The 25,462-nt window shown below is 42.3% G+C and overlaps 1 protein-coding gene across 1 annotated transcript in view; it reads right to left on the bottom strand.

Moving 5' to 3' along the window:
• The window catches only part of ANXA11 (annexin A11), an 88,917-nt gene that overhangs the window by 30,348 nt on the left and 33,107 nt on the right, over positions 1-25,462 (bottom strand). Inside the window, exons 2-5 of the mRNA XM_040320622.1 lie at positions 21,475-21,551; positions 9,589-9,680; positions 5,894-6,475; positions 1,135-1,219 (exon numbers count right to left, since the gene is read on the bottom strand). Of these exons, the coding sequence (XP_040176556.1) occupies positions 1,135-1,219; positions 5,894-6,475; positions 9,589-9,680; positions 21,475-21,526 (811 nt within the window). The 5' untranslated portion in view covers positions 21,527-21,551. The remainder of the gene's footprint in view (positions 1-1,134; positions 1,220-5,893; positions 6,476-9,588; positions 9,681-21,474; positions 21,552-25,462) is intronic.

Genomic DNA, 25,462 nt, shown 5'->3' with positions numbered 1-25,462 from the left:
GAGTGTCAGATTTGGAACAGCAGCTATGTCTGTGCAGCTGTTGCATCCCAATTGACATAAATGGGATTGCCTGTCAATTGGGATGCAATTTAAAATTTACAAATATATTTATTTACTCAATACAGGTTAAGCTTTTATATTTAGTAGGAATTTTGTAAAATTTGCTGTGTCTGTTAATAATGATTTTAGTGTATTTTTAGCGAAACTTTTTCTTTGGTAAACATTTACCCAAATATCATGGGGCCTTAAAAATCAATAGCACTTTCTTTTTATTCTACATTTGCCCCCAACCAGTTTTTTCGGCAAAGCTTAATTGAAAAAAGCTGAAATTAGAAGCCAATTGGCTACCACTAGATTTTGCACTCTCCTGTTTTAGCAAATCAACCCTATTGCATGTGATTTCCCAAAACTACATAACTGGGTCTCCACCACATGGCTGAACTGTTTTTTTCTCTTTATCAAGCAGTTTATATATATTGTGACTTATTTCTATGATGTAAATAATTACATGGTGACATTTTGGTTTTAGATGTTTTATTAGAATTCTGGCTATAAGTGTTTTGATATTATAACTAAGTGCAGCTATCTCAAAGTGTCTTCCTTTTTGCTACTTGGTATCTGCTTAGATATGGAGCGTTGATCGAGGACATAATGGCTAAGTAAGTGAAAATGTATCTTCAGTTATTTGTGGATGTCAGTAGGTTGAAAGGCTCTCAGCTATTGGGGAGATTTACTAAATCTGCTGAAGCTGTGCATAGCAACCAATCAGCTTCCAGGTTTCATTGTCAAAGGTTAATTGAACAAGCTGAAGTTGGAAGCTGATTGGTTACTATGCACAGCTACACTAGATTCTGTGTGCACCAGTTTTTGTAAAATCAACCCCATTGTGTCTTGTAACTTCTCTCTACACCCTCTGTCACCTCCAACATGAGGTCTCACATGGTCTTTTATTTATATGATCTAAAATACTGCATGAGATAATGCCAACTATATTTCAGTCAAGTACACTGGCCGATCCAAGACATAGTTTATCTCAGGGTAATTCAACCAGGAAAATAAAATAAGAAATGTAGCAGAGATAAGGTAAAGGGAATGGAACAATCTAGAAACTTATGATGTATTTTAACATCTTACCAAATCCTTTCATGGCCTTCCTGAGCACCTCTGCATCTCTGAGGGCATCAAAGTTTGGTGCATCGGTAATGGTACCCTTTCCAGCCTAACAAAAACAGAAATTGTTTTATCCATGTTATCAAAGCTGTGCGCTACAATGGGAGGGAAGGAGTGGTTTGTTAGGGTTTGCGATATTCAGCGGATGGAACATCTCACAGCTGCCCTAGGGGAAAGGGAGGAGGAACACAACACCCGCTGGACACATTGGAATCTGTTCCGATTCTCAGACGAATATAAGTCCTACATCTGAGTATCTTGTTTTGGGATAATTTGGAGTCTTGGGTCGTCGACCTTGCCAGAACCTCATATTTCCCCCTCTTACTTTCCCTCTAATTTTCCTCCTTTCCTTTTTTGTCTCCCCCATTGACACCAAAGGTGTCATCCACTCTTTTTTCCTATAAATGATAAAATTCCCCCGGTTTCAGGTGATCCTTTGGTACCACTCTTGCTAATTCAGGACTGAGAGCCACAACCTACATGAAGTATAATGTTTAGGTTCAGTCCTCTAAAGTATAATGGCTCGGTACCTGATCAATAGGGAAAAGCTTGCTCTACGCCCCAGGTGGTCTTCTTTCTCCCTATTGGTCTTACCCAATGGTCTACACTTGTCCGTTAAAACTATGTATATTGCTATGTATATTGCGGGCTAGGAGGTTCCCTCTACTGTTCTGGTTGCAGGATAGTACTGTTGCGGAGTCTTTAGACCACAGTCTTTTGTATTACTATAACGTTGTAATGGAACTTTGATTGCTACCCCACTAATGTAAATAGACCTGTTTGACGAGTTATCATTGCCTATTATTGGATATGGTTGGTTGACATGTTTGCCTTTTTGTAAAATCTGCATTCCTTAAATAAAGATAAAAAAAAAAAAAATGGGAGAAAAATTAAATGACTGCCTGTTTATCTATACACATAGAAAACCAGGTAATAGCAAGTGAATCTACTCCATATACAGAAGAAATATTCTCCACATTCCATGTCACCAATGAAGAGACTCGCCCTTTGATCACCAGGAATTAGTACATTCTCTCATGCAGACAGCAATAAAAAGGCAGTTCCTGGTAGAAAGAACAGTTAAAACTGTGGCTATTTTTTTTTCTAATTGGGCGCTTTCAAAGAAAATGTATTGTACTTCCTGTGTGATCACAGAGACATGAAGTGAGGAGAAACCTCTGTTATGGGGACACAAACAATCAATAACTGGCTGACAAGAGTGTCAGGCCAAAAATCGAGAAAAAAAAAGGAAGTCATTCTCCACTTTACATAAAAAAATAAAAAAAAGACTAGAACTAGAAGGTATACTGCTGCTACGGAATATCTGTATGAATGCTACTTACTGTTTTATAGGCAGAGAGCAAAGTCTGATTTAACTCTGATCGTTTTGTGTTTTAAAGCAAAAATCCACTTTTGTTGAAAAGTGCCAAGACATAAAACTGTTCAATTCTCTAGCTGCTCGATTATTTTCTTCTTTGAAATTATTGCAACAATACTGTTTACAGACGTGCTTTCCAAGAACTCACACAATCCCTTGGGAATGTCATTGGCTTACTGTTTGATCCAAAATCTATGCTAAAGATTAAATACAATGACTGAATGGAGCTGCACATGATACTAAACTAAACTAAAATGTGGAAAACTGTTAAAAAACTGATGGGATACATTGGGTTTACTGAATATACCCCTTTGTGGAATAATATTAATTTGCAGGAAATCCTCCAGATAGGAAAGGTTGGGCAATGGGAAATACATGGTATTAAAAGGCTAAGACAACTGTATAAGGGTGGTAGGTATAGGAAATTCCTGGATTTGAGAGAGGAATTTACACTCATTCTTTACTTATATTCAGGTAGGGCATGCCCTTGAAGCCCAATTTAGGACACAAACTCTAGAGTGGAACAAAATGCCCCTCTTCCAAAATGTAGTTAAGGTAGGTCCAACTAAAGGTCTCATATCTGAAATATATGGACAGATAAGCAAAAAGGTCAACACAGGGTCTAACCTCCTTAAAGTAAGAGAGAGATGGAAAGAGGACATAGGGGAAATAACACAGGAGCAGTGGAGGAGAATTTTGGAGATGGGACCGAAGGTTTCGGTTTCACCCCCGCAGAAAGTCTCCCACCTGATGTTGATAAATAGAGCCCAAGCCCAAGCGCCTGTTTAAGTACGGAAGAAGACTAGATGATAAATGTCCTAGATGCCAGGGGCCTGGAGACTTAATACACATGGTGTGGCGCTGCCCAAAGCTGTTTCGATACCGGGAGGGAGTGCTTAACCTCTTGACCACCGCCCCATGTCAAAAAGACGTCCTCCTTTTTAAAGTTGAATATCTCGATAACGGCAGCAGCTGCTGCCACAACCGAGATATTCATCTTTGCAGGGGGCGGTGGTGTACACGATAACGGCGGTCTCCGCGGCGGATTCGCCGCGAGATCGCCGTTATCGGTGGCGGGAGAGGGGCCCCCCCCCCTCCCGCCGCTCTCCTGCGCTCTCCGCCGCTTACCGGAGCCGTCGGTAGCGGCGGAGGGGATCCGATGTGTCCGGCAGCTGAGCGGGGACGGGACTGAAGGAGAAATCTCCTTCACCCGTCCTCATAGCTCTGCTGGGCGGAAGTGACGTCAAAACGTCAGTCCCGCCCAGCCTCTTAAAGAAACATTTTTTTTTTTGTCATTTGAAAAAATGACATTTTTTTTTTTTTATTTTTTTTTTTGCATTCAAGTCTAATTATGAGATCTGAGGTCTTTTTGACCCCAGATCTCATATTTAAGAGGACCTGTCATGCTTTTTTCTATTACAAGGGATGTTTACATTCCTTGTAATAGGAATAAAAGTGATCAATTTTTTTTATTTTATTTTTTTCAGTGTAAAAAATTATAAAACTAAATAAAAATAAATAAGAAAACCAAAAAAAATTTTTTTAAAGCGCCCCGTCCCGACGAGCTCGCGCGCAGAAGTAAACGCATACGCGAGTAGCGCCCGCATATGAAAACGGTATTCAAACCACACAAGTGAGGTATCGCCGCGATCGTTAGAGCGAGAGCAATAATTCTAGCCCTAGACCTACTCTGCAACTCAAAAAATGCAACCTGTAGAATTTTTTAAACGTCGCCTATCGAGATTTTTAAGGGTAAAAGTTTGACGCCATGCCACGAGCGGGCGCAATTTTTAAGCGTGACATGTTGGGTATCATTTTACTCGGCGTAACATTATCTTTCACAATATATAAAAAAATTGGGCAAAATGTATTGTTGTCTTATTTTTTAATTCAAAAAAGTGATTTTTATCCAAAAAAAGTGCGCTTGTAAGACCGCTGCGCAAATACGGTGTGACAAAAAGTATTGAAATGACTGCCATTTTATTCCCTAGGATGTCTGCTAAAAAAAAATATATAATGTTTGGGGGTTCTGATAAATTTTCTAGCAAAAAAATTGTGATTTTCACATGAAGGAGAGAAGTGCCAGAATTTACCTGGTGGGCAAGTGGTTAATATCTTGAGTGACACATTTGGAATACCACTGGAGATGGAGGCCACACTGTGTGTATTGGGGTACAGGAAGGAACGGGAGGAGAAGAAGATCACTACAGTTGTAATATTGAGAGGTCTGTTTCAAGCCAGAAAATTAATAGCCATGAGATGGCAGGCGACAACGCCCCCGGCAGTAAGAGAATGGATCAGGGAAATAAATGAGACGATTTGTAAAGAGAGAGCAGTCTACATAAAAAGAGGTAATCTTAAGGACTTTGAGAAGATGTGGAAGCCATGGTTGGAGAAAAGGGGCGCTCCTCCCTAGAGGGTAAGAATTGCAGTAGGGAGAATAACCAAAATATAATATCTGATTGAAAAGGCACATGCGTGATAATCCAGTAGAGTTATGGTTGTTGTAGCCTTGAGACCTAGCTGGGGGAGGGGAGACAACCGGGCGAGGGAATTGCTCTACGAAACCAACGAAAAGAGATTAATGGAGTAGTACTAAGCCGGGAGGAATAAAGAGTGGGGAGGGATAAGAAAAAGTACAATAATAATATTAAAATCGGGTAAAATAATATATAGACTTCCTGGCCTGGGTGTTTCTCCTACTCCAGTGAAAGTGATTTATTTTTCTCCCTTTTTTTTTTTTTTCCCCCTCAGTATTCCAATTAAGGTGGCCTCATTTTTTGTATTTCTACTAATACTATGATGCATTAAGGAATAACTTTTTCCTGTTTTTAATGAATTGTTAAATATCTGAATGCAGAAAAAAGAATAAAGAATGAATAATAAGAAAAAAAGAAGATCAGGCTCAGGTAAGTGTTGTTGGGGGGGGGGGGGGGAATGGGGTGCGGGGGGAAACTAGTTGCAGAAGTTTTTATACCTCAATGCATAGAATGTATTATGGTAAAAAACCTTGAGAGACTTTAGAACCACTTCAATCCATGCCCGGGTTGTAGCATTTCTTCTAATAAACTAAGGGTAATTCCAGGAAAAAACACTGACATACCAAGCTACAGTAAATAAAAGAAGCAGCTAGTGAATTGGATAAATATTTGGTAAAATCCTTGTAAGATATTTATCGAGCCTGAAGGGGGTTTTTTAAATCAACAAAACTATAATTTCACTTTTTTGAATCAAAGGTCTGGACAAATAAAAGGCTTTTTTTTTTTTTTTTTTAACAGTGATAGTATGTTGATGGCACATAGAATAAATTGGTTGCTGCTGACAATAAACTAAAAAAATACATACCTTAAGTGGGGGAATAGGGCTCACTGATGGCAGAGATGGGTATTGTGGTACAGAGGGATTAACTGCTGGAGCCTGTGGATAACTTGGAGTTGGTTGCTGACCAGGGTATGTTGCTGGTGGCTGACCTGGGGCTTGTGATGGCTGTCCTGGGTATTCTGTATCAAATCCGGGCATCCCAGGCTGTGGTCCACCCCCTGGAGCAGGATACATGCCAAAGCCTGGTGCTTGAGGCTGCTGTGGTGCCCCATAGCCACCATCAGTTGCGGGGGGGTAACTGCCGCCAGGTGCAGAGGGGTAGCCGCTGCCAGGTGCAGAGGGGTAGCCGCCGCCAGGTGCAGAGGGGTAACCACCAGGTGCAGAAGGGTAGCCACCGCCAGGTGCAGAAGGGTAGCCGCCGCCAGGTGCAGAAGGGTAGCCGCCGCCAGGTGCAGAAGGGTAGCCGCCGCCAGGTGCAGAAGGGTAGCCGCCGCCAGGTGCAGAGGGGTAGCCGCCGCCAGGTGCAGCGGGGTAGCCGCCGCCAGGTGCAGAAGGATAGCCTGCTTGTGGTGGGTTCATGCCTCCAAATCCAGCTGGTGGACCTGCCTATAATAAAAAAAAAATTAAATGAAATGTCAATATATTGTTGTTAGATACTAAAGCGGTATTAAACCCAAAATCAAAAATGTATTATATTGCAGCTAACCAATCTTTAGATGGGGTGGCTACATAATTTTTTTTAAGCTTTTTTCCCACCTCGGTTTTTACCTGATGATCTGATCAGTAACACACCTCCTGTTTTAGAGAGCTTCCACTCTGGATGAAGGAGCACATGGCCACCTTTGGACAGTAGTATTGTCAGTCTAAGGGGAGGGGAGTGTTAGATGGACTAGCAGGTTAAAATACAGTAACAAACTGAAGCCAAACTCCAGCTCATACAGTATCTCACAAAAGTGAGTACACCCCTCACATTTTCGTAAATAATTTCATGTGACAACACTGAAGAAATTACACTTTGCTACAATGAAAAGTATTGAGTGCACAGCTTGTATAACAATGTCAATTTGCTGTCCCTTCAAACTAACTCAACACACAGCCATTAATGTATAATCTGCTGGCAACAAAAGCAAGGCCACCATTATTTTTCAGCACTGCCTTAACCCTCTTGGGCATGGAGGTCACCAGAGCTTCACAGGTTGCCACTGGAGTCCTCTTTAAATCCTCCATGATATCACGGAGCTGGTGGATGTTTTTAGAGACCTTGCACTCCTCCACCTTCCATTTGAGGATGCCCCAGAGATGCTCAATAGGGTTTAGGTCTGGAGACATGCTTGACCAGTCCATCGCCTTTACCCTCAGCTTCTTTAGCAAGGCAGTGGTCATCTTGGAGGTGTGTTTGGGGTTGTAATTTTGGAATACTGCTCTGCGACTCAGTCTCTGAAGGGAGGGGATCATGCTTTGCTTCAGTATGTCACAGTACATGTTGGCATTCATGGTTCCCATAATGAACTGTAGCTCCCCAGTGCCGGGAGCACTCATGCAGCCCCAGACCATGACACTCTCACCACCATTCTTGACTGTCACACTTGTCTTTGTACTTCTCACCTGGTTGCCGCCACACACGCTTGACACCATCTGAATCCAATAAGTTTATCTTGGTCTCATCAGACCACAGGACATGGTTCCAGTAATGCATGTCCTTAGTCTGCTTGTCTTCAGTAAACTGTGGGCTTTCTTGTGCATCATCTTTACAAGAAGAGGTTTCCTACTTGGACGACAGCCATGCAGATCAATTTGATGCAGTGTGCGGCGTATGGTCTGAGCACTGACAGGCTGACCCTCCTACCCCTTCAACCTATGCAGCAATGCCGGCAGCACTCATACGTCTATTTCCCAAAGAAAACCTCTAGATATGACGCTGAGCACATACACTCAACTTCTTTGGTCCACCATGGCGAGGCCTGTTCTGAGTGGAACCTGTCATGTTAAAACGCTGTATGGTCTTGGCCACTGTGCTGCAGCTCAGTTTCAGGGTCTTGGCAATCTTCTTATAGCCTAGGCCATCTTTATGTAGAGCAACTATTCTTTTTTTCAGATCCTCAGAGTTATTTGCTATGAGGTGCCATGTTGAACTTCCAGTGACCAGTATGAGAGAGCGATAACAACACATTTAACACACCATCTCCCCATTCACACCTGAAACCTTGTAACACTAACAAGTCACATGACACCAAAGGGAAAATGACTCCCCATTTGTCGGGTAATCTTCTGGGACCTGTGACATGTCCCAGAAGATTGCAGGGAGGGAGGGGGAGATGAGAGTTTCTGCTTGAGCTGCCTAGACGGCCCGAGCAGATCTGGGAGCAGGTAGCTGCTCTCCCTGAAAAATGACATGCCCTTAAGTCCCTTAAGTCCGTCAGGTGAAGCTGTGCCCACCCGAGAATCCGAAGAACCTCTGCAAGCAAAGTATGGCTTTTCGTATCCCCCCACCTCTGAATGGACTCCACTACCATTGTGTTGTCCAAACGCATGAGAACTTCTTCCCCTTCCAGTGATTTTGCAGGTCTTCGCTAACAAGACCTGGAAGGCTGCCCTAGTTTCCATTATATTCAACACCACTCTGAGCATCGAAACCCCATCAGCCCTAGGATGCCTAGTCTCAGTAACAGACTCCTCAACCACAAAGGCTTGTGTCTGATGTGACCACCCCTGCCTCCAGAGGCACAATTGGCCAATGCCTATTCAGGTTCACCACCATATGTAGTCCTTTGTTTCCTTGAAGATGCAATTCTGCTGATGCATGGAGACTCCGCTCCCCTGCTTGAGGAATGAGAATTGGAATACTCAAGTGTGCCACTGCCTGGATCATTGGGAAAGTGGAAGTTAGAGAACCCAACAGGCTCAAGCATGCCCTTGTTGGCAGATATCTGGGCTTCAGTACAGACATTCCTTTATGTATTTTCCAATCTACTTTCTGCTGAGGAACTTTGCAGGGTATTGGCCTGAATATCCAATAGTGCCTTAAAAAAAAAAAAATTCTGTGCAGGACATAACGGTCTTCTCTTCCAATTGATCAACCATCCAAAGCTTTGATTAATGCGCAATAGCAAATATTGATGATGTACCAGCATTTCTTGACACTCTGCTGGAGGCGGACATCTGCCAGGTAATTATGTACTCCTAACCTGTTCTCTCTCTCTCTCAGCAGTGCCATCATGGGTAGTAGTACTTTTGTAAATGTGCAGGGAGGGACAGCAGTCCCAAACAAATAGAAATGCTGTACTGGAAACACAGCAAAACTCAAAGCTCATTTAAAGCTTGTGTCCAAAATGGCACCCCTGAGACCAGCAGAGTGGGGCTCCCACCATAAAGCTTGTTATGAGGCTGTACAGGCAGGACTTCCACCCAGGAGACGCTGAACCTGGCTGAAGCGAGCTCTGGTAAGGGATTTTCCCCAAGAGCGATCCACTCCTACATGTAAGGATGAAAAAAATAATGCAGTGATCCAGATCCTGTAAAGCTTTATAATCCAACAGTCCTGTCAGGTTGAGGGGTGGAACCAAAACCTAATGTATGCTGCCATGATGCGCCAGGAAATATATTTACATATTCTGAAAGTTATGTGTTATAAATGTTTATGTGTACTAGTATAAAGCATCTTTTTTAGAAGACCGATATCAGCTCTGGTAAAAGATGAGAAACCGAGGTGCAGAACTCACCATATACTGCTGAGGGTTGTACTGCTGAGAGAAGCCTGACACATCCAGCCCAATAGGAGCAGGGTTACCGGGCACTCCCCAGGGGTTGTTTCCTGCCATATGGAAATAAGCACAGAAAATGCTGGTTAATGTAAACGGCTTCAAATATAATGGTAGGTGTGTAAAAAAAACATATACAGTAAATGTTCCTATAATTGCACCCAAACCTCCTACAGGGCCAACACAGTGTGCATACCGATTTCATACCTCCAGACAAATGCTTACTTTGGAAATAGGTTTAAAATAGTAGACTGCTTTATACATCCCATGTAATCCTTGGCACACTGTGATGTCGCTAAGGGGATTAGTGGATGCGGTCACATGGTTTGCACCCACTTTCCAAACAAATTCACAACACCCATTTGTTATTGTAGCCTATAGAGAGAGGACAGGTTATGTACAAAACACCTCATCTCTCACTCAGAACCCTAGTCTGCTTGCTTGTTCTATGGCCAAGTGCTGAATGAGGCAATCAGCATTGTACTGGCATGGGGAATGTTCAGGAAGGAAGGCTAATTTACTAAAAAAGTCGATATTAGGAGGTACAGTGGATATAAAAAGTCTACGCACCCATGTTAAAATGTCAGGTTTCTGTGATGGAAAAGAATGAGACAACGATAAATCATTTCAGAACTTTTTCCACCTTTAATGTGACCTATAAACTGTACAACTCAATTGAAATGTAATAATAAAATAATGTGGATGGAGAAGTGTGCACACCCTCTTATAACGGGATGTAGCCGCGTTCAGAGTTAGACAATCACATTCAAACTCATATTAAATAGGGGTCAGTACACACCTGACATTGTTTAACTACTTTCTGCCCGCCATATAGCAGAATGACGGCGGCAAAGTGGTTGTGTTATCCAGATCGGACGTCATATGATGTGATCAGGATAACAGAGCCGGTGCACAGCACGGTGATGAGAGGTGCTGTGTGTCATCGCGTGAACCAGGAAGTGCCGGTAAACAGCTCTCCTGGGTTCACGCTGACAGGGAGAGCTGATCAGCGTCTCTCCCTGTCAGGGGGGGGGGGGGTCTGTGCTGATATTCAGCACACTGATTATCAGCATAGCCCCTATCAGCTGCCAATCAGTGCCCAACCTCTGCCAGCCTGTCCCTATAATAAATGGATGCCAGTACCAATCTGTGCCCACAAAAGTGCCCAAAAAAGTGCCAATCAGTGCCCCATCAGTGATGCCTGTCAGTGCCCCAAAGTGCCACTCAATAATGCCTGTCAGTAGCTCCTCATCAGTGCTGCCTATCCAGTGCCACCTATTGGTGCCCAGCAGTGCTGCCTACCAAAGCTGCCTATTACTGCCCATCAGTTTTTGTTTTTTTAATTGTCTATTTTTTCGTTTATATCGCAAAAAATTATAAAAATGTAGTTTGGGTACAGTGTTGCATGACCGCGCAATTGTCATTCAAAGTGCGACAGCGCTGACAGCTAAAAATTGTCCTGGGCAGGAAGGGGGGAAAGTGCCTGGTATTGAAGTGGTTAAAGTGCCTCTGATTAAACCAAAATAAAGGTAAGCTGTTTTAGTAGGTCTTTCCTGACATTTTCTTAGTTGCATTCTACAGCAAAAGTCATGGTCCGCAGAGAACTTCCAAAGCATCAGAGGGATCTCATTGTTAAAAGGTATCAGTCAGGAGAAGGGTACAAAATAATTTCTAAGGCATTAGAGCAGGGGTCCTCAAACTATGGCCCTCCAGCTGTTGTGGAACTACACATCCCATGAGGCATTGTAAACCTCTGACATTCACAGACGTGACTAGGCATGATGGGAATTGTAGTTCCTGAACAACTGGAGGGCCGTAGTTTGAAGATCCCTGCATTAGATATACCATGGAACACAGTGAAGACAGTCGTCATCGAGTGGAGAAAATATGACACAACAGTGACATTACCAAGACCTGGACATCCTTCCAAAATTTATGAAAAGACCAGAAGAAAGGACAAGAAGAAAACTAGTCGGGGAGGCTGCCAAGAGGCTTACAGCAACATTAAAGGAGCAGAAGGAATATCTGGAAAGTAATGGCTGTGTGGTACATGTGACAACAATCTCCTGTATTCTTCATAAGTCTGGGCTATGGGGTAGAGTGGCAAGACGGAAGCCTTTTCTTTTTTCATGAAAGAAAAACATCCAAGCCTGGCTACATTTTGCAAAAACACACCTGAAGTCTTCCCAAAAGCATGTGGGAAAATGTGTTATGGTCTGATGAAATCAAGGTTGAAACTTTTGGTCATAAATTTTAAAAATATATGTTTGCCACAAAAACTAGTGTTGCTCACGAATATTCGCATTGCGAATATTCGACTCGAATATAGCATATTCGAGAAATCGCGCTATATTTCGAATTTCGCGGTGAATATTCGCAATTCCGAATATTCGCATTTTTTCAATTTGATTTTTAAAACAGATCACATCCTATCGACGTCTAAAAGCATTGCTGGTATGATTAGAGACCCTGGGCCGAGTAGCTAAGCTGAGGCGATCCGTTTATGTTGCCAAATTGAAAAAAAAAAAAATTGCGATTTTTCGCTATTGCGAATGCGAAAATGATTGCGAATTTTCGATAACTGTGGTAGGAGAACTCTGATTGTCTCTGATGCAAAAGGGGGGGGCTTTGTGTATGTGTATGTTATGAATATTTGTATGTTTGATATTATTTTTTGTAAGAAGGAAAAAATTGCGCATACCTTAAAAAAGGGGAGAATACAGCAGCAACTCAAAAATGTTATACAACATAAATTAATACAAGACAGAAAATGGAGTCGCTCTACAAGAATAAAAAATATGTCTAGTGACAAGACATGTGGGCAAATTATAAAATAAGCAAGCGCAAATAACTTATGAAATACACAGTGAAACAAATATATAAAGAAATATAGTCCCAATAATAGAAAAATAATCTTTCATAAAAATGTCTTTGATATGTGAAGTGAAAAAAAGTCCAAAGCATGCTGCATGAACGTGTTCAATCTTCAAGGTGTTTGATTGACAAATGGCTGTGACAGATGGATAGAGTAAAGAATCACCACCAATGCAAAACACTTTTTATTTTGTATTGTAAAATATCACGAATATTCTGAGCCAATCAGAGTGCTCCTTCCGCATTTGCCGAATATTCGCAATTATTTTGTATTGTAAAATATCAAGAATATTCTGAGCCAATCAGAGTGCTCCTTCCGCACTTGCCGAATATTCGCAATTATTTTGTATTGTAAAATATCAAGAATATTCTGAGCCAATCAGAGTGCTCCTTCCGCATTTGCCGAATATTCGCAATTATTTTGTATTGTAAAATATCACGAATATTCTGAGCCAATCAGAGTGCTCCTACAGCATTTGTCGAAATTGCGCAATAAATATCGCATTCGCATGTTGCGATATTTCGATAAAATATCACGAATATTCTGAGCCAATCAGAGCGCTCCTCTAGCATTTCTCGAAATTGCGCAATAAATATCGCATTCGCATGTTGCGATATTTCGATAAAATATCACGAATATTCTGAGCCAATCAGAGCGCTCCTCCAGCATTTCTCGAAATTGCGCAATAAATATCGCATTCGCATGTTGCGATATTTCGATAAAATATCACGAATATTCTGAGCCAATCAGAGTGCTCCTACCGCAGTTATCAAAAAATCGCAATTATTTTCGCATTCGCAATAGCGAAAAATCGCAATCATTTAATTTCGATAAAATATCACGAATATTTGAATTTAGCGAATATATCTCGAATATTCGAATATATATTCGAGATATATCGCGAAATCGAATATGGCATATTCTGCTCAACACTAACAAAAACAACACATCACTAAAACACCATACCCACCGTGAAGCATTGGGGTGGCAGCACCATGCTTTGGCGTTGTTTTTCTTAAAGTGGAGTTCCACCCAAAAATGGAACTTAAACTTTTTGGAATCCTCCCCCCTTCCGGTGTCACATTTGGCACCTTTCAGGGGGGAGCAGATACATGTGTAATACAGGCATCTGCTTCCACTTCCGGGTATAGGTCATCTACGTTCCACCGCCTATTCTGTCCTCCCCCGCTGTCTTCTGCGAGACACACAGGTCCCAGAAGACAGCAAGGACCAGTGAGGACACGCAGCAAGTCCCGTGCATGCGCAGTAGGGAACCAGGAAGTAAAGTCGCAAGGCTTCACTTCCTGATTCCCTTACCAAGGATGATGGCGGCAGCAGCTGAGAGCCGAGCGACAGATCTGCTTCAGCTGCCGACATCGCGGGCACCCTGGACAGGTAAGTTTCCTAATATTAAAAGTCAGCAGCTGCAGTATTTATAGCTGCTGGCTTTTATTTAAAAAAAATTAGGGGGACCTCCACTTTAAGCTGGAACAGGAGCCTTAGTCAAGGCAGAGGGAATTATGAACAGTTCCAAAAAACAGTCAATATTTGCACAAAAACTTCAGGCTTCTGCTAGAAAGCTGAACATGAAGAAGAACTTCATCTTTCAGCATGACAAGACCCAAATCAACAAAAGAAATGGCTTCACCAGAAGGCGATTAAAGTTTTGGAATGGACCAGCCAGAGCCCAGAGCTGAATCCGATTGAAAATCTGTGGGGTGATCTGAAGGGGGCTGTACACAGGAGATGCCCTTCGCAATCTGACAGATTTGGAGTGTTTTTGCAAAAAAGAGTGGGCAAATATTGCCAAGTCAAGATGTGCCATGCTGATAGACTCCTACCCAAAAATATAGAATGCTGTAATACAATCAAAAGGTGCCAAGTTTAAGTTTAGTTTAAGGGTATGCACACTTATGTAACCATATTATTTAAAGTTCTTTTATTTTTACCTCCCTCCACCTAAAGATTTCAGTTTGTTGTTCAAATGAGTTGTACAGTTTATTGGTCACATTAAGCATAGCTCCCAACTGTCCCTGATTGCGAGGGACTGTTTCTGATTTGGAACCTCTGTCCCTCTTTCCTCCTCATTTATCCCCAATTTTGGTCTGAATTATAAGGGGTCAGATTCTCAAAGGACTTACGACGGCGTATCTTCACGTACGCCGTCGTAAGTCCGAATGTGACCCGTCGTATCTATGCGCCTGATTCTTAGAATCAAATTTGGCCAAGATACGAGCGGCGTAAGTCTCCTACGCCGTCGTATCTTGGGTGCATATTTACGCTGGCCGCAAGGGGCTCTTCCTTAGATTTACGTGTCGAATATGTAAATTAGGTAGATACACCGATTCACGAACGTACTTTGCGCCCGCTACGCCGTTTACGTTAGGCTTACGTCCGGCATAAAGTTACCCATGCTATATGAGGCATAGCCAATGCAAAGTATGGACGTCGGAAAAAGCGTATCTTTTTACATCGTTTACGTAAGTCGTACGTGAATGGGGATGTGCGTAGGTTACGTTCACGTCACAGGCATTCAGCCGGAGAATCTTAGGGAGTAAATTCGACGTGATACTGAGCATGCGCGCGCATGCGCCGTACGATCGGCGCTTCATTTGCATGGGGTCACGGCTCATTTTAATAAAACACGCCCACCTCTTCCACATTTGAATTACGCGGGCTTACGCCGGCCGATTTTCGCTACACCGCCGCAACTTACGGAGCAAGTGCTTTGTGAATACTGCACTTGCCTGTCTAAGTTGCGGAGGCGTAGCGTAAATAGGATACGCTACGCCCGCACAAAGACACGCTCTCCTACGTGAATCTGGCCCATAGTTTATATAAATTGCACTTTTTATCTTTAACCACTTAAGGACCGAGTGCTAAATCTTTCATCCAGTTTCTAAATTGCTCCATTTTTAAATGTCAAAAGCCAGTACATAAGGGAATACTAGTGAAAAGGGGGTAAATATCTTGCGCCAAATTAAGTGAATAATAAGTAAAAATTAAGCTGCACCCCAAAATCAGTCCAAACTGAAATAAGTGATGAATAAAAAGAGGGTGGGGGCGCTACGATAAATACAAGGTGTAAATAATGAATGAAGTAATACACATATATAAATAAATATAAATAAGAATACCTCACCAATAAAAACAATCACGTGCTGTGCGATTAATTAATGTGACATGACAAAAATGATATCACCAACAAACTTAAATAGTAAATACAATTGAATCAATGAAAAACTGTAGCCAAAGTGCAACAGTGCAGTCCATTAATGTGGTAGATACCAATAGTGTATAATTAGCTGAAAAAAAGTCCTTTAATAAAGTGCTTTAGTGCATAGTGATTAGCCTTCGGATTCGCTGTGAATAGCTCCACCTTCACCGTGAAAAATCACCCAAAAGTGCTCTAAATATGGATGGCACCTTACCAAATGATGTTGACCCTTTTAGCCAAAAAAAGAGGTCAATATAGGCTCAAACCGCAGATGTATAAGATGGGACTCAAGACTCCTTGGATTCAACCAGGCTCCAATAGCAATATACGGAATGAAGAGAAAGCCGCAATAGTATACATTTTGCCAATAAATGTCCCTCGTTCCCATTTCAAAAAGTTGTGAGGTATGCATTAAGGGTGGAAAAAGTTCGAAAATTATTTATCTTTGTCTCATTTTTTTACATCACTGAAACCCGACTTTTTATATCCGCTGCATGTGCCACTTAATAAGGTAGCAAAACCCCACAGCCAGGAAAACAAAGAGCTTCACAGGAAACATTCCTCAGGCAAAATTAAACCCAAAACCCCAAATTTTATATATTGCAGCTTACCAATCATATGTGGTGACTGCATCAGATTTATTTTCTTATGCTTTTCCCTGGCCAGTAACACTGTTCCTGTATTACAGGGCCTCCGCTCTGGATGAAGGAGCACCTTTGGACAGCAGCATTGTCAGTATCTAGCTGATTTATGCTAGCCATACACGTTACGAAAAATCGTCCGAACTAATTCTCGAAAAATGAACGTTCGGCCGTGAGCGCAAACGATATTGCCATCATTCAGTGGACATAAATAAAAAAAAATTTGGTTCGTTTTTTTACATATACCTAGTGCAGAAAGTTCAGGCGGCAAACACATTAACCTTCCGATTTATCGTTCGTTTGGCAGACAATTTCCAAACTTGTCCTTCGTTTTTTCGGCTCAAAAACATCCCAACGATTATCGATTTTGTGCCCATTAACTGTTCGAAAAATGAAACGAACTGTCTGAATGACCGAATTTCGGCCGATTTTCTGTATAGTGTATGGCCAGCATTAGATACATTGAAGCGGATGTGCCATGGGAAAAAAATATTAAAAGCCAGCAGCTACAAATACTGCAGCTGCTGACTTAATATTAGGACACTTACCCGTCCTGGAGTCCAGCGCCGATCGCAGCAGAGGACGAGCGATCGCTCGTCTCTCTGCTGCTCCCCCCGCCATCCACGCTGAGGGAACCAGGAAGTGAAGCGCTGCGGCTTCACTGCCCAGTTCCCTACGGCGCATGCGTGAGTCGCGCCGCGCCCGCCGATTGGCTCCCGCTGTGTGTTCCCAGCACACAACAGGGGGGCGACGGGATGTGACGGAATGCCCGTCTTTTGCCTGTGAATGCCGGGCCGGAAGTGGGTGCAAATACCTGTCTTTAGACAGGTATCTGCACCCCCCTCCCCCCTGAAAGGTGTCAAATGTGACACCGGAGGGGGGGAGGGTTCCGATCAGCGGGACTCCACTTTAGGGTGGAGAACCGCTTTAACAAACTGAAGCCAAACTCTAACTTACACTGCAGTTACTGCAATAGTATTTTTCCTTCTGGGCTAAAGATTTTACAGGAGTATAGAAAAGCTGATCATTGTAAGCACCCATGCCAATGGTAAATGGTTTGATTCAAGACTTATACATTTTCAGGAGAGTGTTCTGTTGAATAACAGACCTACTGACTGGATCACCAGATCAAAATAGAAGAAAGAAAGCCTAAAAAAGAAACCTAACGCAGCCAACACATCAAAGAATTGGTAATAAATATTTGCTTTGGAGTTTAATACCTCTTTAATCATTGCCCTTATCTCCTAACTTCCTGTCGACCCCTGTATACTATAGTCACATGTACTGGATCTCGAATACACAAAAAATATTTTAAAAATCCAAAAAATAAGTCAACTTTGCCAATAAACTAAAGTCTTAGGGCCAGTTCACACCAGAACGTGGTGCCTTTCCCACACCGCAATTGCGATCTGCAGTGGCTGTTATTAAGTTAATGACAACCCAAACAAAGGTTGCAAATACAGAGTTTGCCAGCACTAGGTTCATGGTACAGAACTGCCATGCGATCCGGTTGCAAGGAGTTTGCAAAAGTAGTGCATTGACTACTTTTGGTGTGGTGCGATGCGATTTCAGCCCATTGAAAATGAATGGTCTGAAATCACACCCCACAGATCTGCATATTTGTGTAAATTATTAAAGATGGAGTTGTGTCACGTAAATAGATATGAAATATGTGAAGCTTTAAAATTGCTTGGGGTGTGTACAGAGGGATGAAACAATGGGTGATTGATTGGCTGTATCCTTCACTACAGTATCCAAGGAATGACAGCTGTGAACCCCAAAGTGATGTAATACATGTGGCTTCTGTGTTCATTAGTCACAGGGGGAAACACCCAGATAACTTTTATCTAAAAGACGTTTGCCAGTTGTTAAAAAATGGATATCAAGCTCACGGCTAAAATGTACCTTAGGAGACAAGGGATTAAGCATTTACATAATTTAGGAAAGGTGAACATACGCTTCACAGTGCCGCACAATTTATTGGCTATGGTACAGTTAACCTCCTGGGCGGTGTTCCCGAGTCTGACTCGGGGTGAGATTTTTGGGCTAGGATCGGTAACCCCGAGTCAGACTCGGGCTCGCCTCGCTGGATGTACAGGGAGTTTTACTTACCTTGTCCCTGGATCCAGCGATGCCACCGCGCTGTGTGAGCGAGCAGGACCTCGCTCGATTCACACAGTGCCTCCGTGTGACGCCGATCTCCGTTCCCTGCGACGTTACGACGCACGGGGACGGAGAACGGCGCCAAATTCAAAAAAGTAAACAAACACTATACATACAGTATACTGTAATCTTATAGATTACAGTACTGTATGTAAAAAAAACACACCCCCCTTGTCCCTAGTGGTCTGTCCTGTGTCATGCATGTCATTTTATATAATAAAAACGTTTCTTTTTCCTTGCAAACTGTAGATTGTCCATAGCAACCAAAAGTGTCCCTTTATGTCAAAAATAGTTTTAGATCAGCTAAAAAACAGCGATAATAAATTATAATCACTTGCAGAATTGTGCGATAGCGATTTGTGGGGAAATTCGTCATAAAAAAAAAAAAATAATGACAGCAACAATTCTGCAACTGAGCAAATTTCAGTGATTTTGATTTGATTACATTATTGAATAATTTTTATTATAATTATATTATTATTTGTTATAATTATTTATAATTATTTATTATATTATAATTTATAATTTTGTTTTTAAAAAAATGTCATACCCGGGATGCCTATTAGAATCTTGTTTGGTCAGATTTAAGTGAGTTATTTCTAAAAATGACAGACCTACAATATAAAACGCCGAATTTCCTTGCAAATAATGGTACCGCTTTCAGCATGTTTTTTCTGACAGAATCATACCGCCAGGGAGGTTAAAGAGATCTTGTCACTTTCAGTTCTACAATAATCTTATAATAAGATGATCTGTGCATATTTTAAGCATTTTTATATACTGTATTTATTGGCGTATAACACTCACTTTTTTACCCAGAAAATAGAGGGTAAACTGTGCCTGCGTGTTATACGCAGGGGGCTGTGGAAAGTTTTTTTCCTGAAACTTACCTCTTAAAGTTAGGGTGTGTGTTATACGCCTGTGCGTGTTATACGCCGATAAATACGGTACCTGTAAAAGTCTATCCAAAAGCCATGAGACTACTCCTGAGTGTCGCCATCTTTTATGTGATGTCAGCAGCCCCAGCAGACTCTGTGAGATCACTCAAGTGACATTTTATAGTATTCACCTTCACTCCTTCCCCAGTCGCTACATAAAAAGGTTATTTATGAGGGTTTCGGACGGAGCAGAAAAGCGGGGCCAGCACAGACGGTAATATAACAATCCTAGCCTAGAGAGCTATGATGTGCAAGGAATGCAAGAGGCTGTGTTAGGTAACGGACTCTTCTGAAGCAGTAAAATGTGCAAACATGTTCAGAGGCACATTGTAAGTAAATAAAAAATTATTTAAGGAAAGAAAAAAAATGCCACAAGCAAGCATTCAACAATAATTGATTTTCTGTTCTTTCACCTGCATATTTTTAAGTGGTGGTAAGGTCTCTTTCAGTCCGGGTTCACACTGATGCGGTGCGGGATTCACAGCGATTCCTGTACATTTCCCACACTGTATCACAATCATGCAAACCGCTGCGGGTGTCAATATTAACAACACCCCAACAACGGTTTGCAAGCGCAGTGTAATTGGCTGAATCAGATTGCATGGGTGTGAACACCTTTTCGTGTGGATGTGGTGCAATTGGAGTCATACAAAATAAATGGGCTCAAATCGCACTGCAAAGAATAGCATGCAATTTGAACAAGAATGCGGTACGTTTGGCCCTGGCTTGTCCGATTCACACCTATGCATTTTTTTTTTGCATTTTGCACTACAGTCCATTTAACATGGTTTCCTATGGAACATGTTCTGTAGCGCAAATGTGCAAAATGCAAAAAGCACAAAAAATACATAGAGAATCAAGCCTAAAGCAGAAGTTAAAAGTCCAGATGACGATCTAGTGATCGAAACGCGTCGGGAACCCGCTGATCCTACTGCTTTTATGATTATATGCCTGATTTTATCTGCTGAAATGTGAGTGTAAACTTCATGTTTTTTACTGCCAAGTAAACTTCCATATACAGTTTTACACTATGTGCATCTTTGCTTTCTCTTTATCCTTCTCCATGTGCTGAGCTTTTGAGTGGTTTACATGGGCTCAAGCCCTTATCATCATTGGCTGATATTGGGATAATCCTTCTTCTGGTTCATTTACTGCATCGCATTGGAAATCTATTTCCTGCCTGCCATCTATGAGACCTCTGGAATTGGGATACCATCACTCTATAAGCTTGTATGACCCACTAAGTATAAGCTTAATTGGGTCCACTATTTCTGGTAAGCCTCCATTTTATTTTGGTGGTGGATTCACTACAGATCTTCACTTCGTGTTTTCAACCTCAAGTCACTTTTTTGTTGGATCAATTCACCTTTTTGGATTTATTTGGTATAATTCATGGGACTTTATCATTCCAAGGTCTTTTGGGTTTTTTCTGTCTTTATTTACGGACTTTGAATCACTTTTGATGCTATGATTATACGCTACTAGATTTGCAATATAGTCTTGTATATTAGTTCACATATATTTAGCGCTACACCTTTTTTGTTTCAAAAGTGGTGGGAGGGCCAGCATTTACCACAATATGGTACACTTACTGTACCTTTCTCTGGAGGTGCTCTCCTGTGTGCTGAAGTTACATTCTCTTAGCATCTTCATTTCAGCATATGCAAGAAGGTCTGTACAATTTTCTGTGCTTAAGTTGCAGTCAGTGTACAGATTACAGGAAAAAAAAACACTCTGGTCTAGCAGGTAAGACCAAGTATTTTTGGGCAAAAGAGACTTAGGTTTTCTGGACAATTGTTTAGAAAATTTCAATCAACAATTTGATCCTTCGGCCAGTATTAGTCCTTACACTAATATATTCAAAATTCAGAAAATCAGAATGTATTTTGACAAAATGCCCAATACAAAGCAAAAAATTAAATGGAAAGCCCAACTATAATCAATACACGGTATACAGTATAAAGTAAATACATACAACAATGCAATATGAATACAAGGTGCCTAATGTCTTACCTGTAGGTATAGGGGGAAACCCGCCCATTGAAGGATAACCAGGATAACTCATGACTTTAGAGATGGCGCCTCAACACCTGAAGAGAGAACATCAATGTTACATGCAATATTAAATACCTTCAAATGTCACGTGTATTCTATCTCCCCTACCTCTCTCTATGACCACTCTCCGCCCCCCTCCTTCTCCCCTTTACCTCTTCAATAGTTGATACTGCTAAAAGGTTATGCCGTTAGAAGGCCTGACAACAGGCACCCTAAGATTATTACGATAGTTTGGCTCTGCAAAGGTTTATGGCTAGCATGACTGTCGCCTAATGGAAAAGGATAGAGTTGTGTCCCCCCACTAGGGGTCCGGGAGGGGGGACCCAGGCACGGCCTGCTTTGCGGCAGAGGAGATTAGCAGGAGGCCTTCTCCCTTCCTGAACATTAAATGAACCTTTACAGTGATGGTCAGCAAAATGAACCCCTACATTGGTGGTCAGTAACTGGCTCCATTCATTAGTGATCAGTAAGATAGCACCTTACACTGGTGGTCACTGAATTTCCCTCTGACGGTGGTGGTGAGTGGAGAAGTGCCCCTTTGTTTGGCAAGTAAGGTGCCCATATTGGAGAAGGAGAGAAGATGCTGCCACATCATTTACCCCCTAGGTTCTGCATCATGTCATCATATGACACAGTGAAAACTTAGGAGGACTGCTTCAAAAGCCACTTGTGTCTGTGTAACAATGATGAAGCTGATGTGACAAAATAGAACCACTCTTTAAGAATACCCAGAGAGTGGCAGGCAGTGTGACCCATAGCTTTGCTGGGATTTACTTTCATTAGGGAACTACCAATATATTTATAGGTGGGCAGACATGCAAAGGTCCCTCAGAATCTGTGGGCCCCAATCGGCTTCCCCCAACCACTCCAATTTAATGGTTAGACTCAGCCAGGACCATGCAGGTATCCAAAGACAGGTCCTGAGAGATTGGGTGAAAGTTCTTTGATGTCTGCAGGCACCCCAAGACTACATACAGCAGAGACTGCCCCACATTCATAGAAGTGTTTACTTTCTGTATGCTCATTTAAAAGAACAAACACAGCAAGATACAGTGCGACTGACAGCACTGAGCAAGAGAACCAGTCATATTCTAGAACATAAAGTTTGATAGATCCACAGAGAATCTAAGACTGGGGAGCAGCAATAAAAAGCAGGCGGCATTAACGGGTGGTTCCAGGACACAGCTTGCTCCACAATCCATCTTCCTGGTTTTGTTTGCATTCTCCATATCTATGTCATTACTTGCAGACACTCCTTGCAGCTCTGCTCTGAAAAGGCCTGGCGCTGTGGGCCTAATGCACTTAGGGAGTGATCGCTATGAAAATAGCTACAACAGCTGCCAACAACACTCCACTCCCACACACAAGCTTTGCAAACACAAATACTTAACCTACCTAGTTACCAGCACCATGAAGCACAACTTTCCAGGAAGAGAGAGCACAGCACACACTAACACACCTACACAGATGCCCCCCAGTTCTGGGTTTCATGAAGAATTTATAGACTATAAAATGATCAGTTATAATGACAGATCCTTTCATACACTTGTATGCAGGAAAAGCAGTGGTAGAAAAGGAAACAAATACAAGGATTCAAACGCTGGAAAACTAGTTCCGTACAATGTAGACATGTGATCATCAAAGGATATGTCCAGCCAAAACCTTTTACATTCGTTTTACATAGAGAAGGGAAAGGTTAAATCCCATCGGGCTTCTGCGGCTTTCAGCTCTGTTAGGGCTCATTCCCACTTGTGCCTCTCTGAAAAGCGATCCATGGTGAAATGCTAAGTAAGCGAGTGACATATTATTCCAGCTGTCTGGCAAAGTAGAACTATAGGCAAAACGTTGTCTTCATTTTGGATAGAGTACTGGAGGGTTATAACCCCTGAGATTTTTTTTTTTCACCATTTGTGTCCCATGGGGGAGATTTCCCTTCACTTCCTGTCCCATAGGCAAAACATGAAGTGAGAGGAAATGCCTGCAAATTAGGCAATTCGTTGGGGCCCCCTCAGGTCACCAGATCTAGTGTCCCAATTGGAAGATTTCTCCTCTATTACATTTCTGGGGTCAACCAAAAAGTTGAGATCTTCTTTTACTTTCAATGATAATGGTAAACATGACAAATAGAGAGAGTGAATCTCCCCAACAGGGGCACAGATAACAATAAAAGGCTAATAGGTGTTCTAATCACTTTTGCCTATAGTTATACTTTAACCCTGAAAAGCCCACACATTTGCAAACACGGTCATTACATGCAGTTGTGGCCCGCTTGGCTTGTTTGTGTTTGGCGAGAGTACGGGACCGAGTACGGGACTTTCTATGGACATAGACAGTGACATGGGGTAGAACATTTGCCATGGCCATGCATGTGTACAACCTTGTCTGTCAGCTTACTGGGGGGCATATGATGGAGCAGCAAAACTGCGGATCAACTACCTATTATTCTCCCTTCCAGCTGCTTATGTGAATGAGCCTTTAAAGAAATGTTCCCACGCTTTCTGTCACATTGGATTAGGGGAAGACTAGAAACCCATCAAATTGAATTGTGTGTCCCTGTTGCAGATTTTCAATCATTTCTATCTGTAGAAAATGCTGCCAGCAGGACAGGAAGGAAGGAAGGAAGGAAGGAAGGAAGGAAACTTTCTCAAACAGCACGGAAAAACACAACACAGGAGTTCTAATCCTTCCCCTAATTTGTCCAAAACGATAAAAAGAGTTTTTGGCTTTTAATACGCTTTAAAGTAGATGTAAACCCTCTCCTATACCCAGTAAAGTGAACAACCTCAGAGATGAAACAAATCTCCCTACATAAGTTTTACATGTAGATCTGCTGGCCCGGATTCACAGACACTGGTGCATATTTATGCCAGGGTAGCGTATCGAATGTACGCTACGCCGACGCAGCGCACAGAGGCAAGCACAGTATTCACAAAGCACTCGCCCCCAGTCGCTCTCAAATCTATGCTGGGTTTCCTCAGCGTAAGCCAGCATAGGTGGAAGTGGGCATGAACCATGCTAATGAGGCATGACCCCATGTAAATGAAGCACTGAGCATCATAAAGTTACGAATAACGTACGGCGCATGTGCCGTCCCGTGGACGCATCCCAGTGCGCATGCTCAGAATCACGTCGAAACAACTGCCTAAGATACATCGAAACACTGCCTACGACGTGAACATAACCTACGCCTAGTCATATTCACGTACTACATAAACAACGTAAAATACGACGACTGTGTTCCCTGGTCCATACCTTTGCATGACTTGCGTCTCCTATATGGGGAATAACTTTAGGCCGGACATACGACTTACGCAAAGCGCATATATTATGCGCCGGGCGCAAGTACGTTCGTGAATCGGCGTATCTCCCTCATTTGCATAGGTGCATAGGAAATCAATGGGAGTACCACTTGCGGCCAGCGTAAATATGCGCCAACGATACGCCGGCGTAGGAAAGTTACGTCGGTCAGATGAAGCCTATTTTCAGGCGTATCTAGTTTTGTGGGCACGGCGCACAGATACGACGGCGCATATTTACACTTACGCGGCGTATCTCGAGATACGTCGGCATAAGTGTTTCGTGAATCCGGGCCGCTGTCTTCAGCTTTCTCTTTAGAAAGCACACATTGTGTTAGAAAACGTTCTTCCTGTTTCTGCAGTGAGAGGGGAGTCTTGGCATACACTGTGTGCGAGCTGATTGGAGGAAAGGCACCCTCCCCCTCCACATAGGCAGAGGAATGAAGAAACTTGCAGAGCTGTACTGTGAATAGACAAGCTCTCTGCTTATCTGTTGGAGAACTTGTCAGAAGTTATCATACTGATACCAGAGGAACAGAGCACCAGAAAGACACTGGCTTTGGAGAGAGAGATAAGTCAACTCTACAGATATACGTGCCCAGGTCAGATTTCATGAATGGTGTTTACATCTACTTTAAATAATACATTTA

The sequence above is a fragment of the Rana temporaria genome, chromosome 8 (genome assembly GCF_905171775.1).
Source record: "Rana temporaria chromosome 8, aRanTem1.1, whole genome shotgun sequence".
In the NCBI taxonomy this organism is placed as follows: domain Eukaryota; kingdom Metazoa; phylum Chordata; class Amphibia; order Anura; family Ranidae; genus Rana; species Rana temporaria.
The sequence above is the reverse complement of the archived record's forward strand: the minus strand, read 5'-3'. Positions and strand labels throughout refer to the sequence as shown.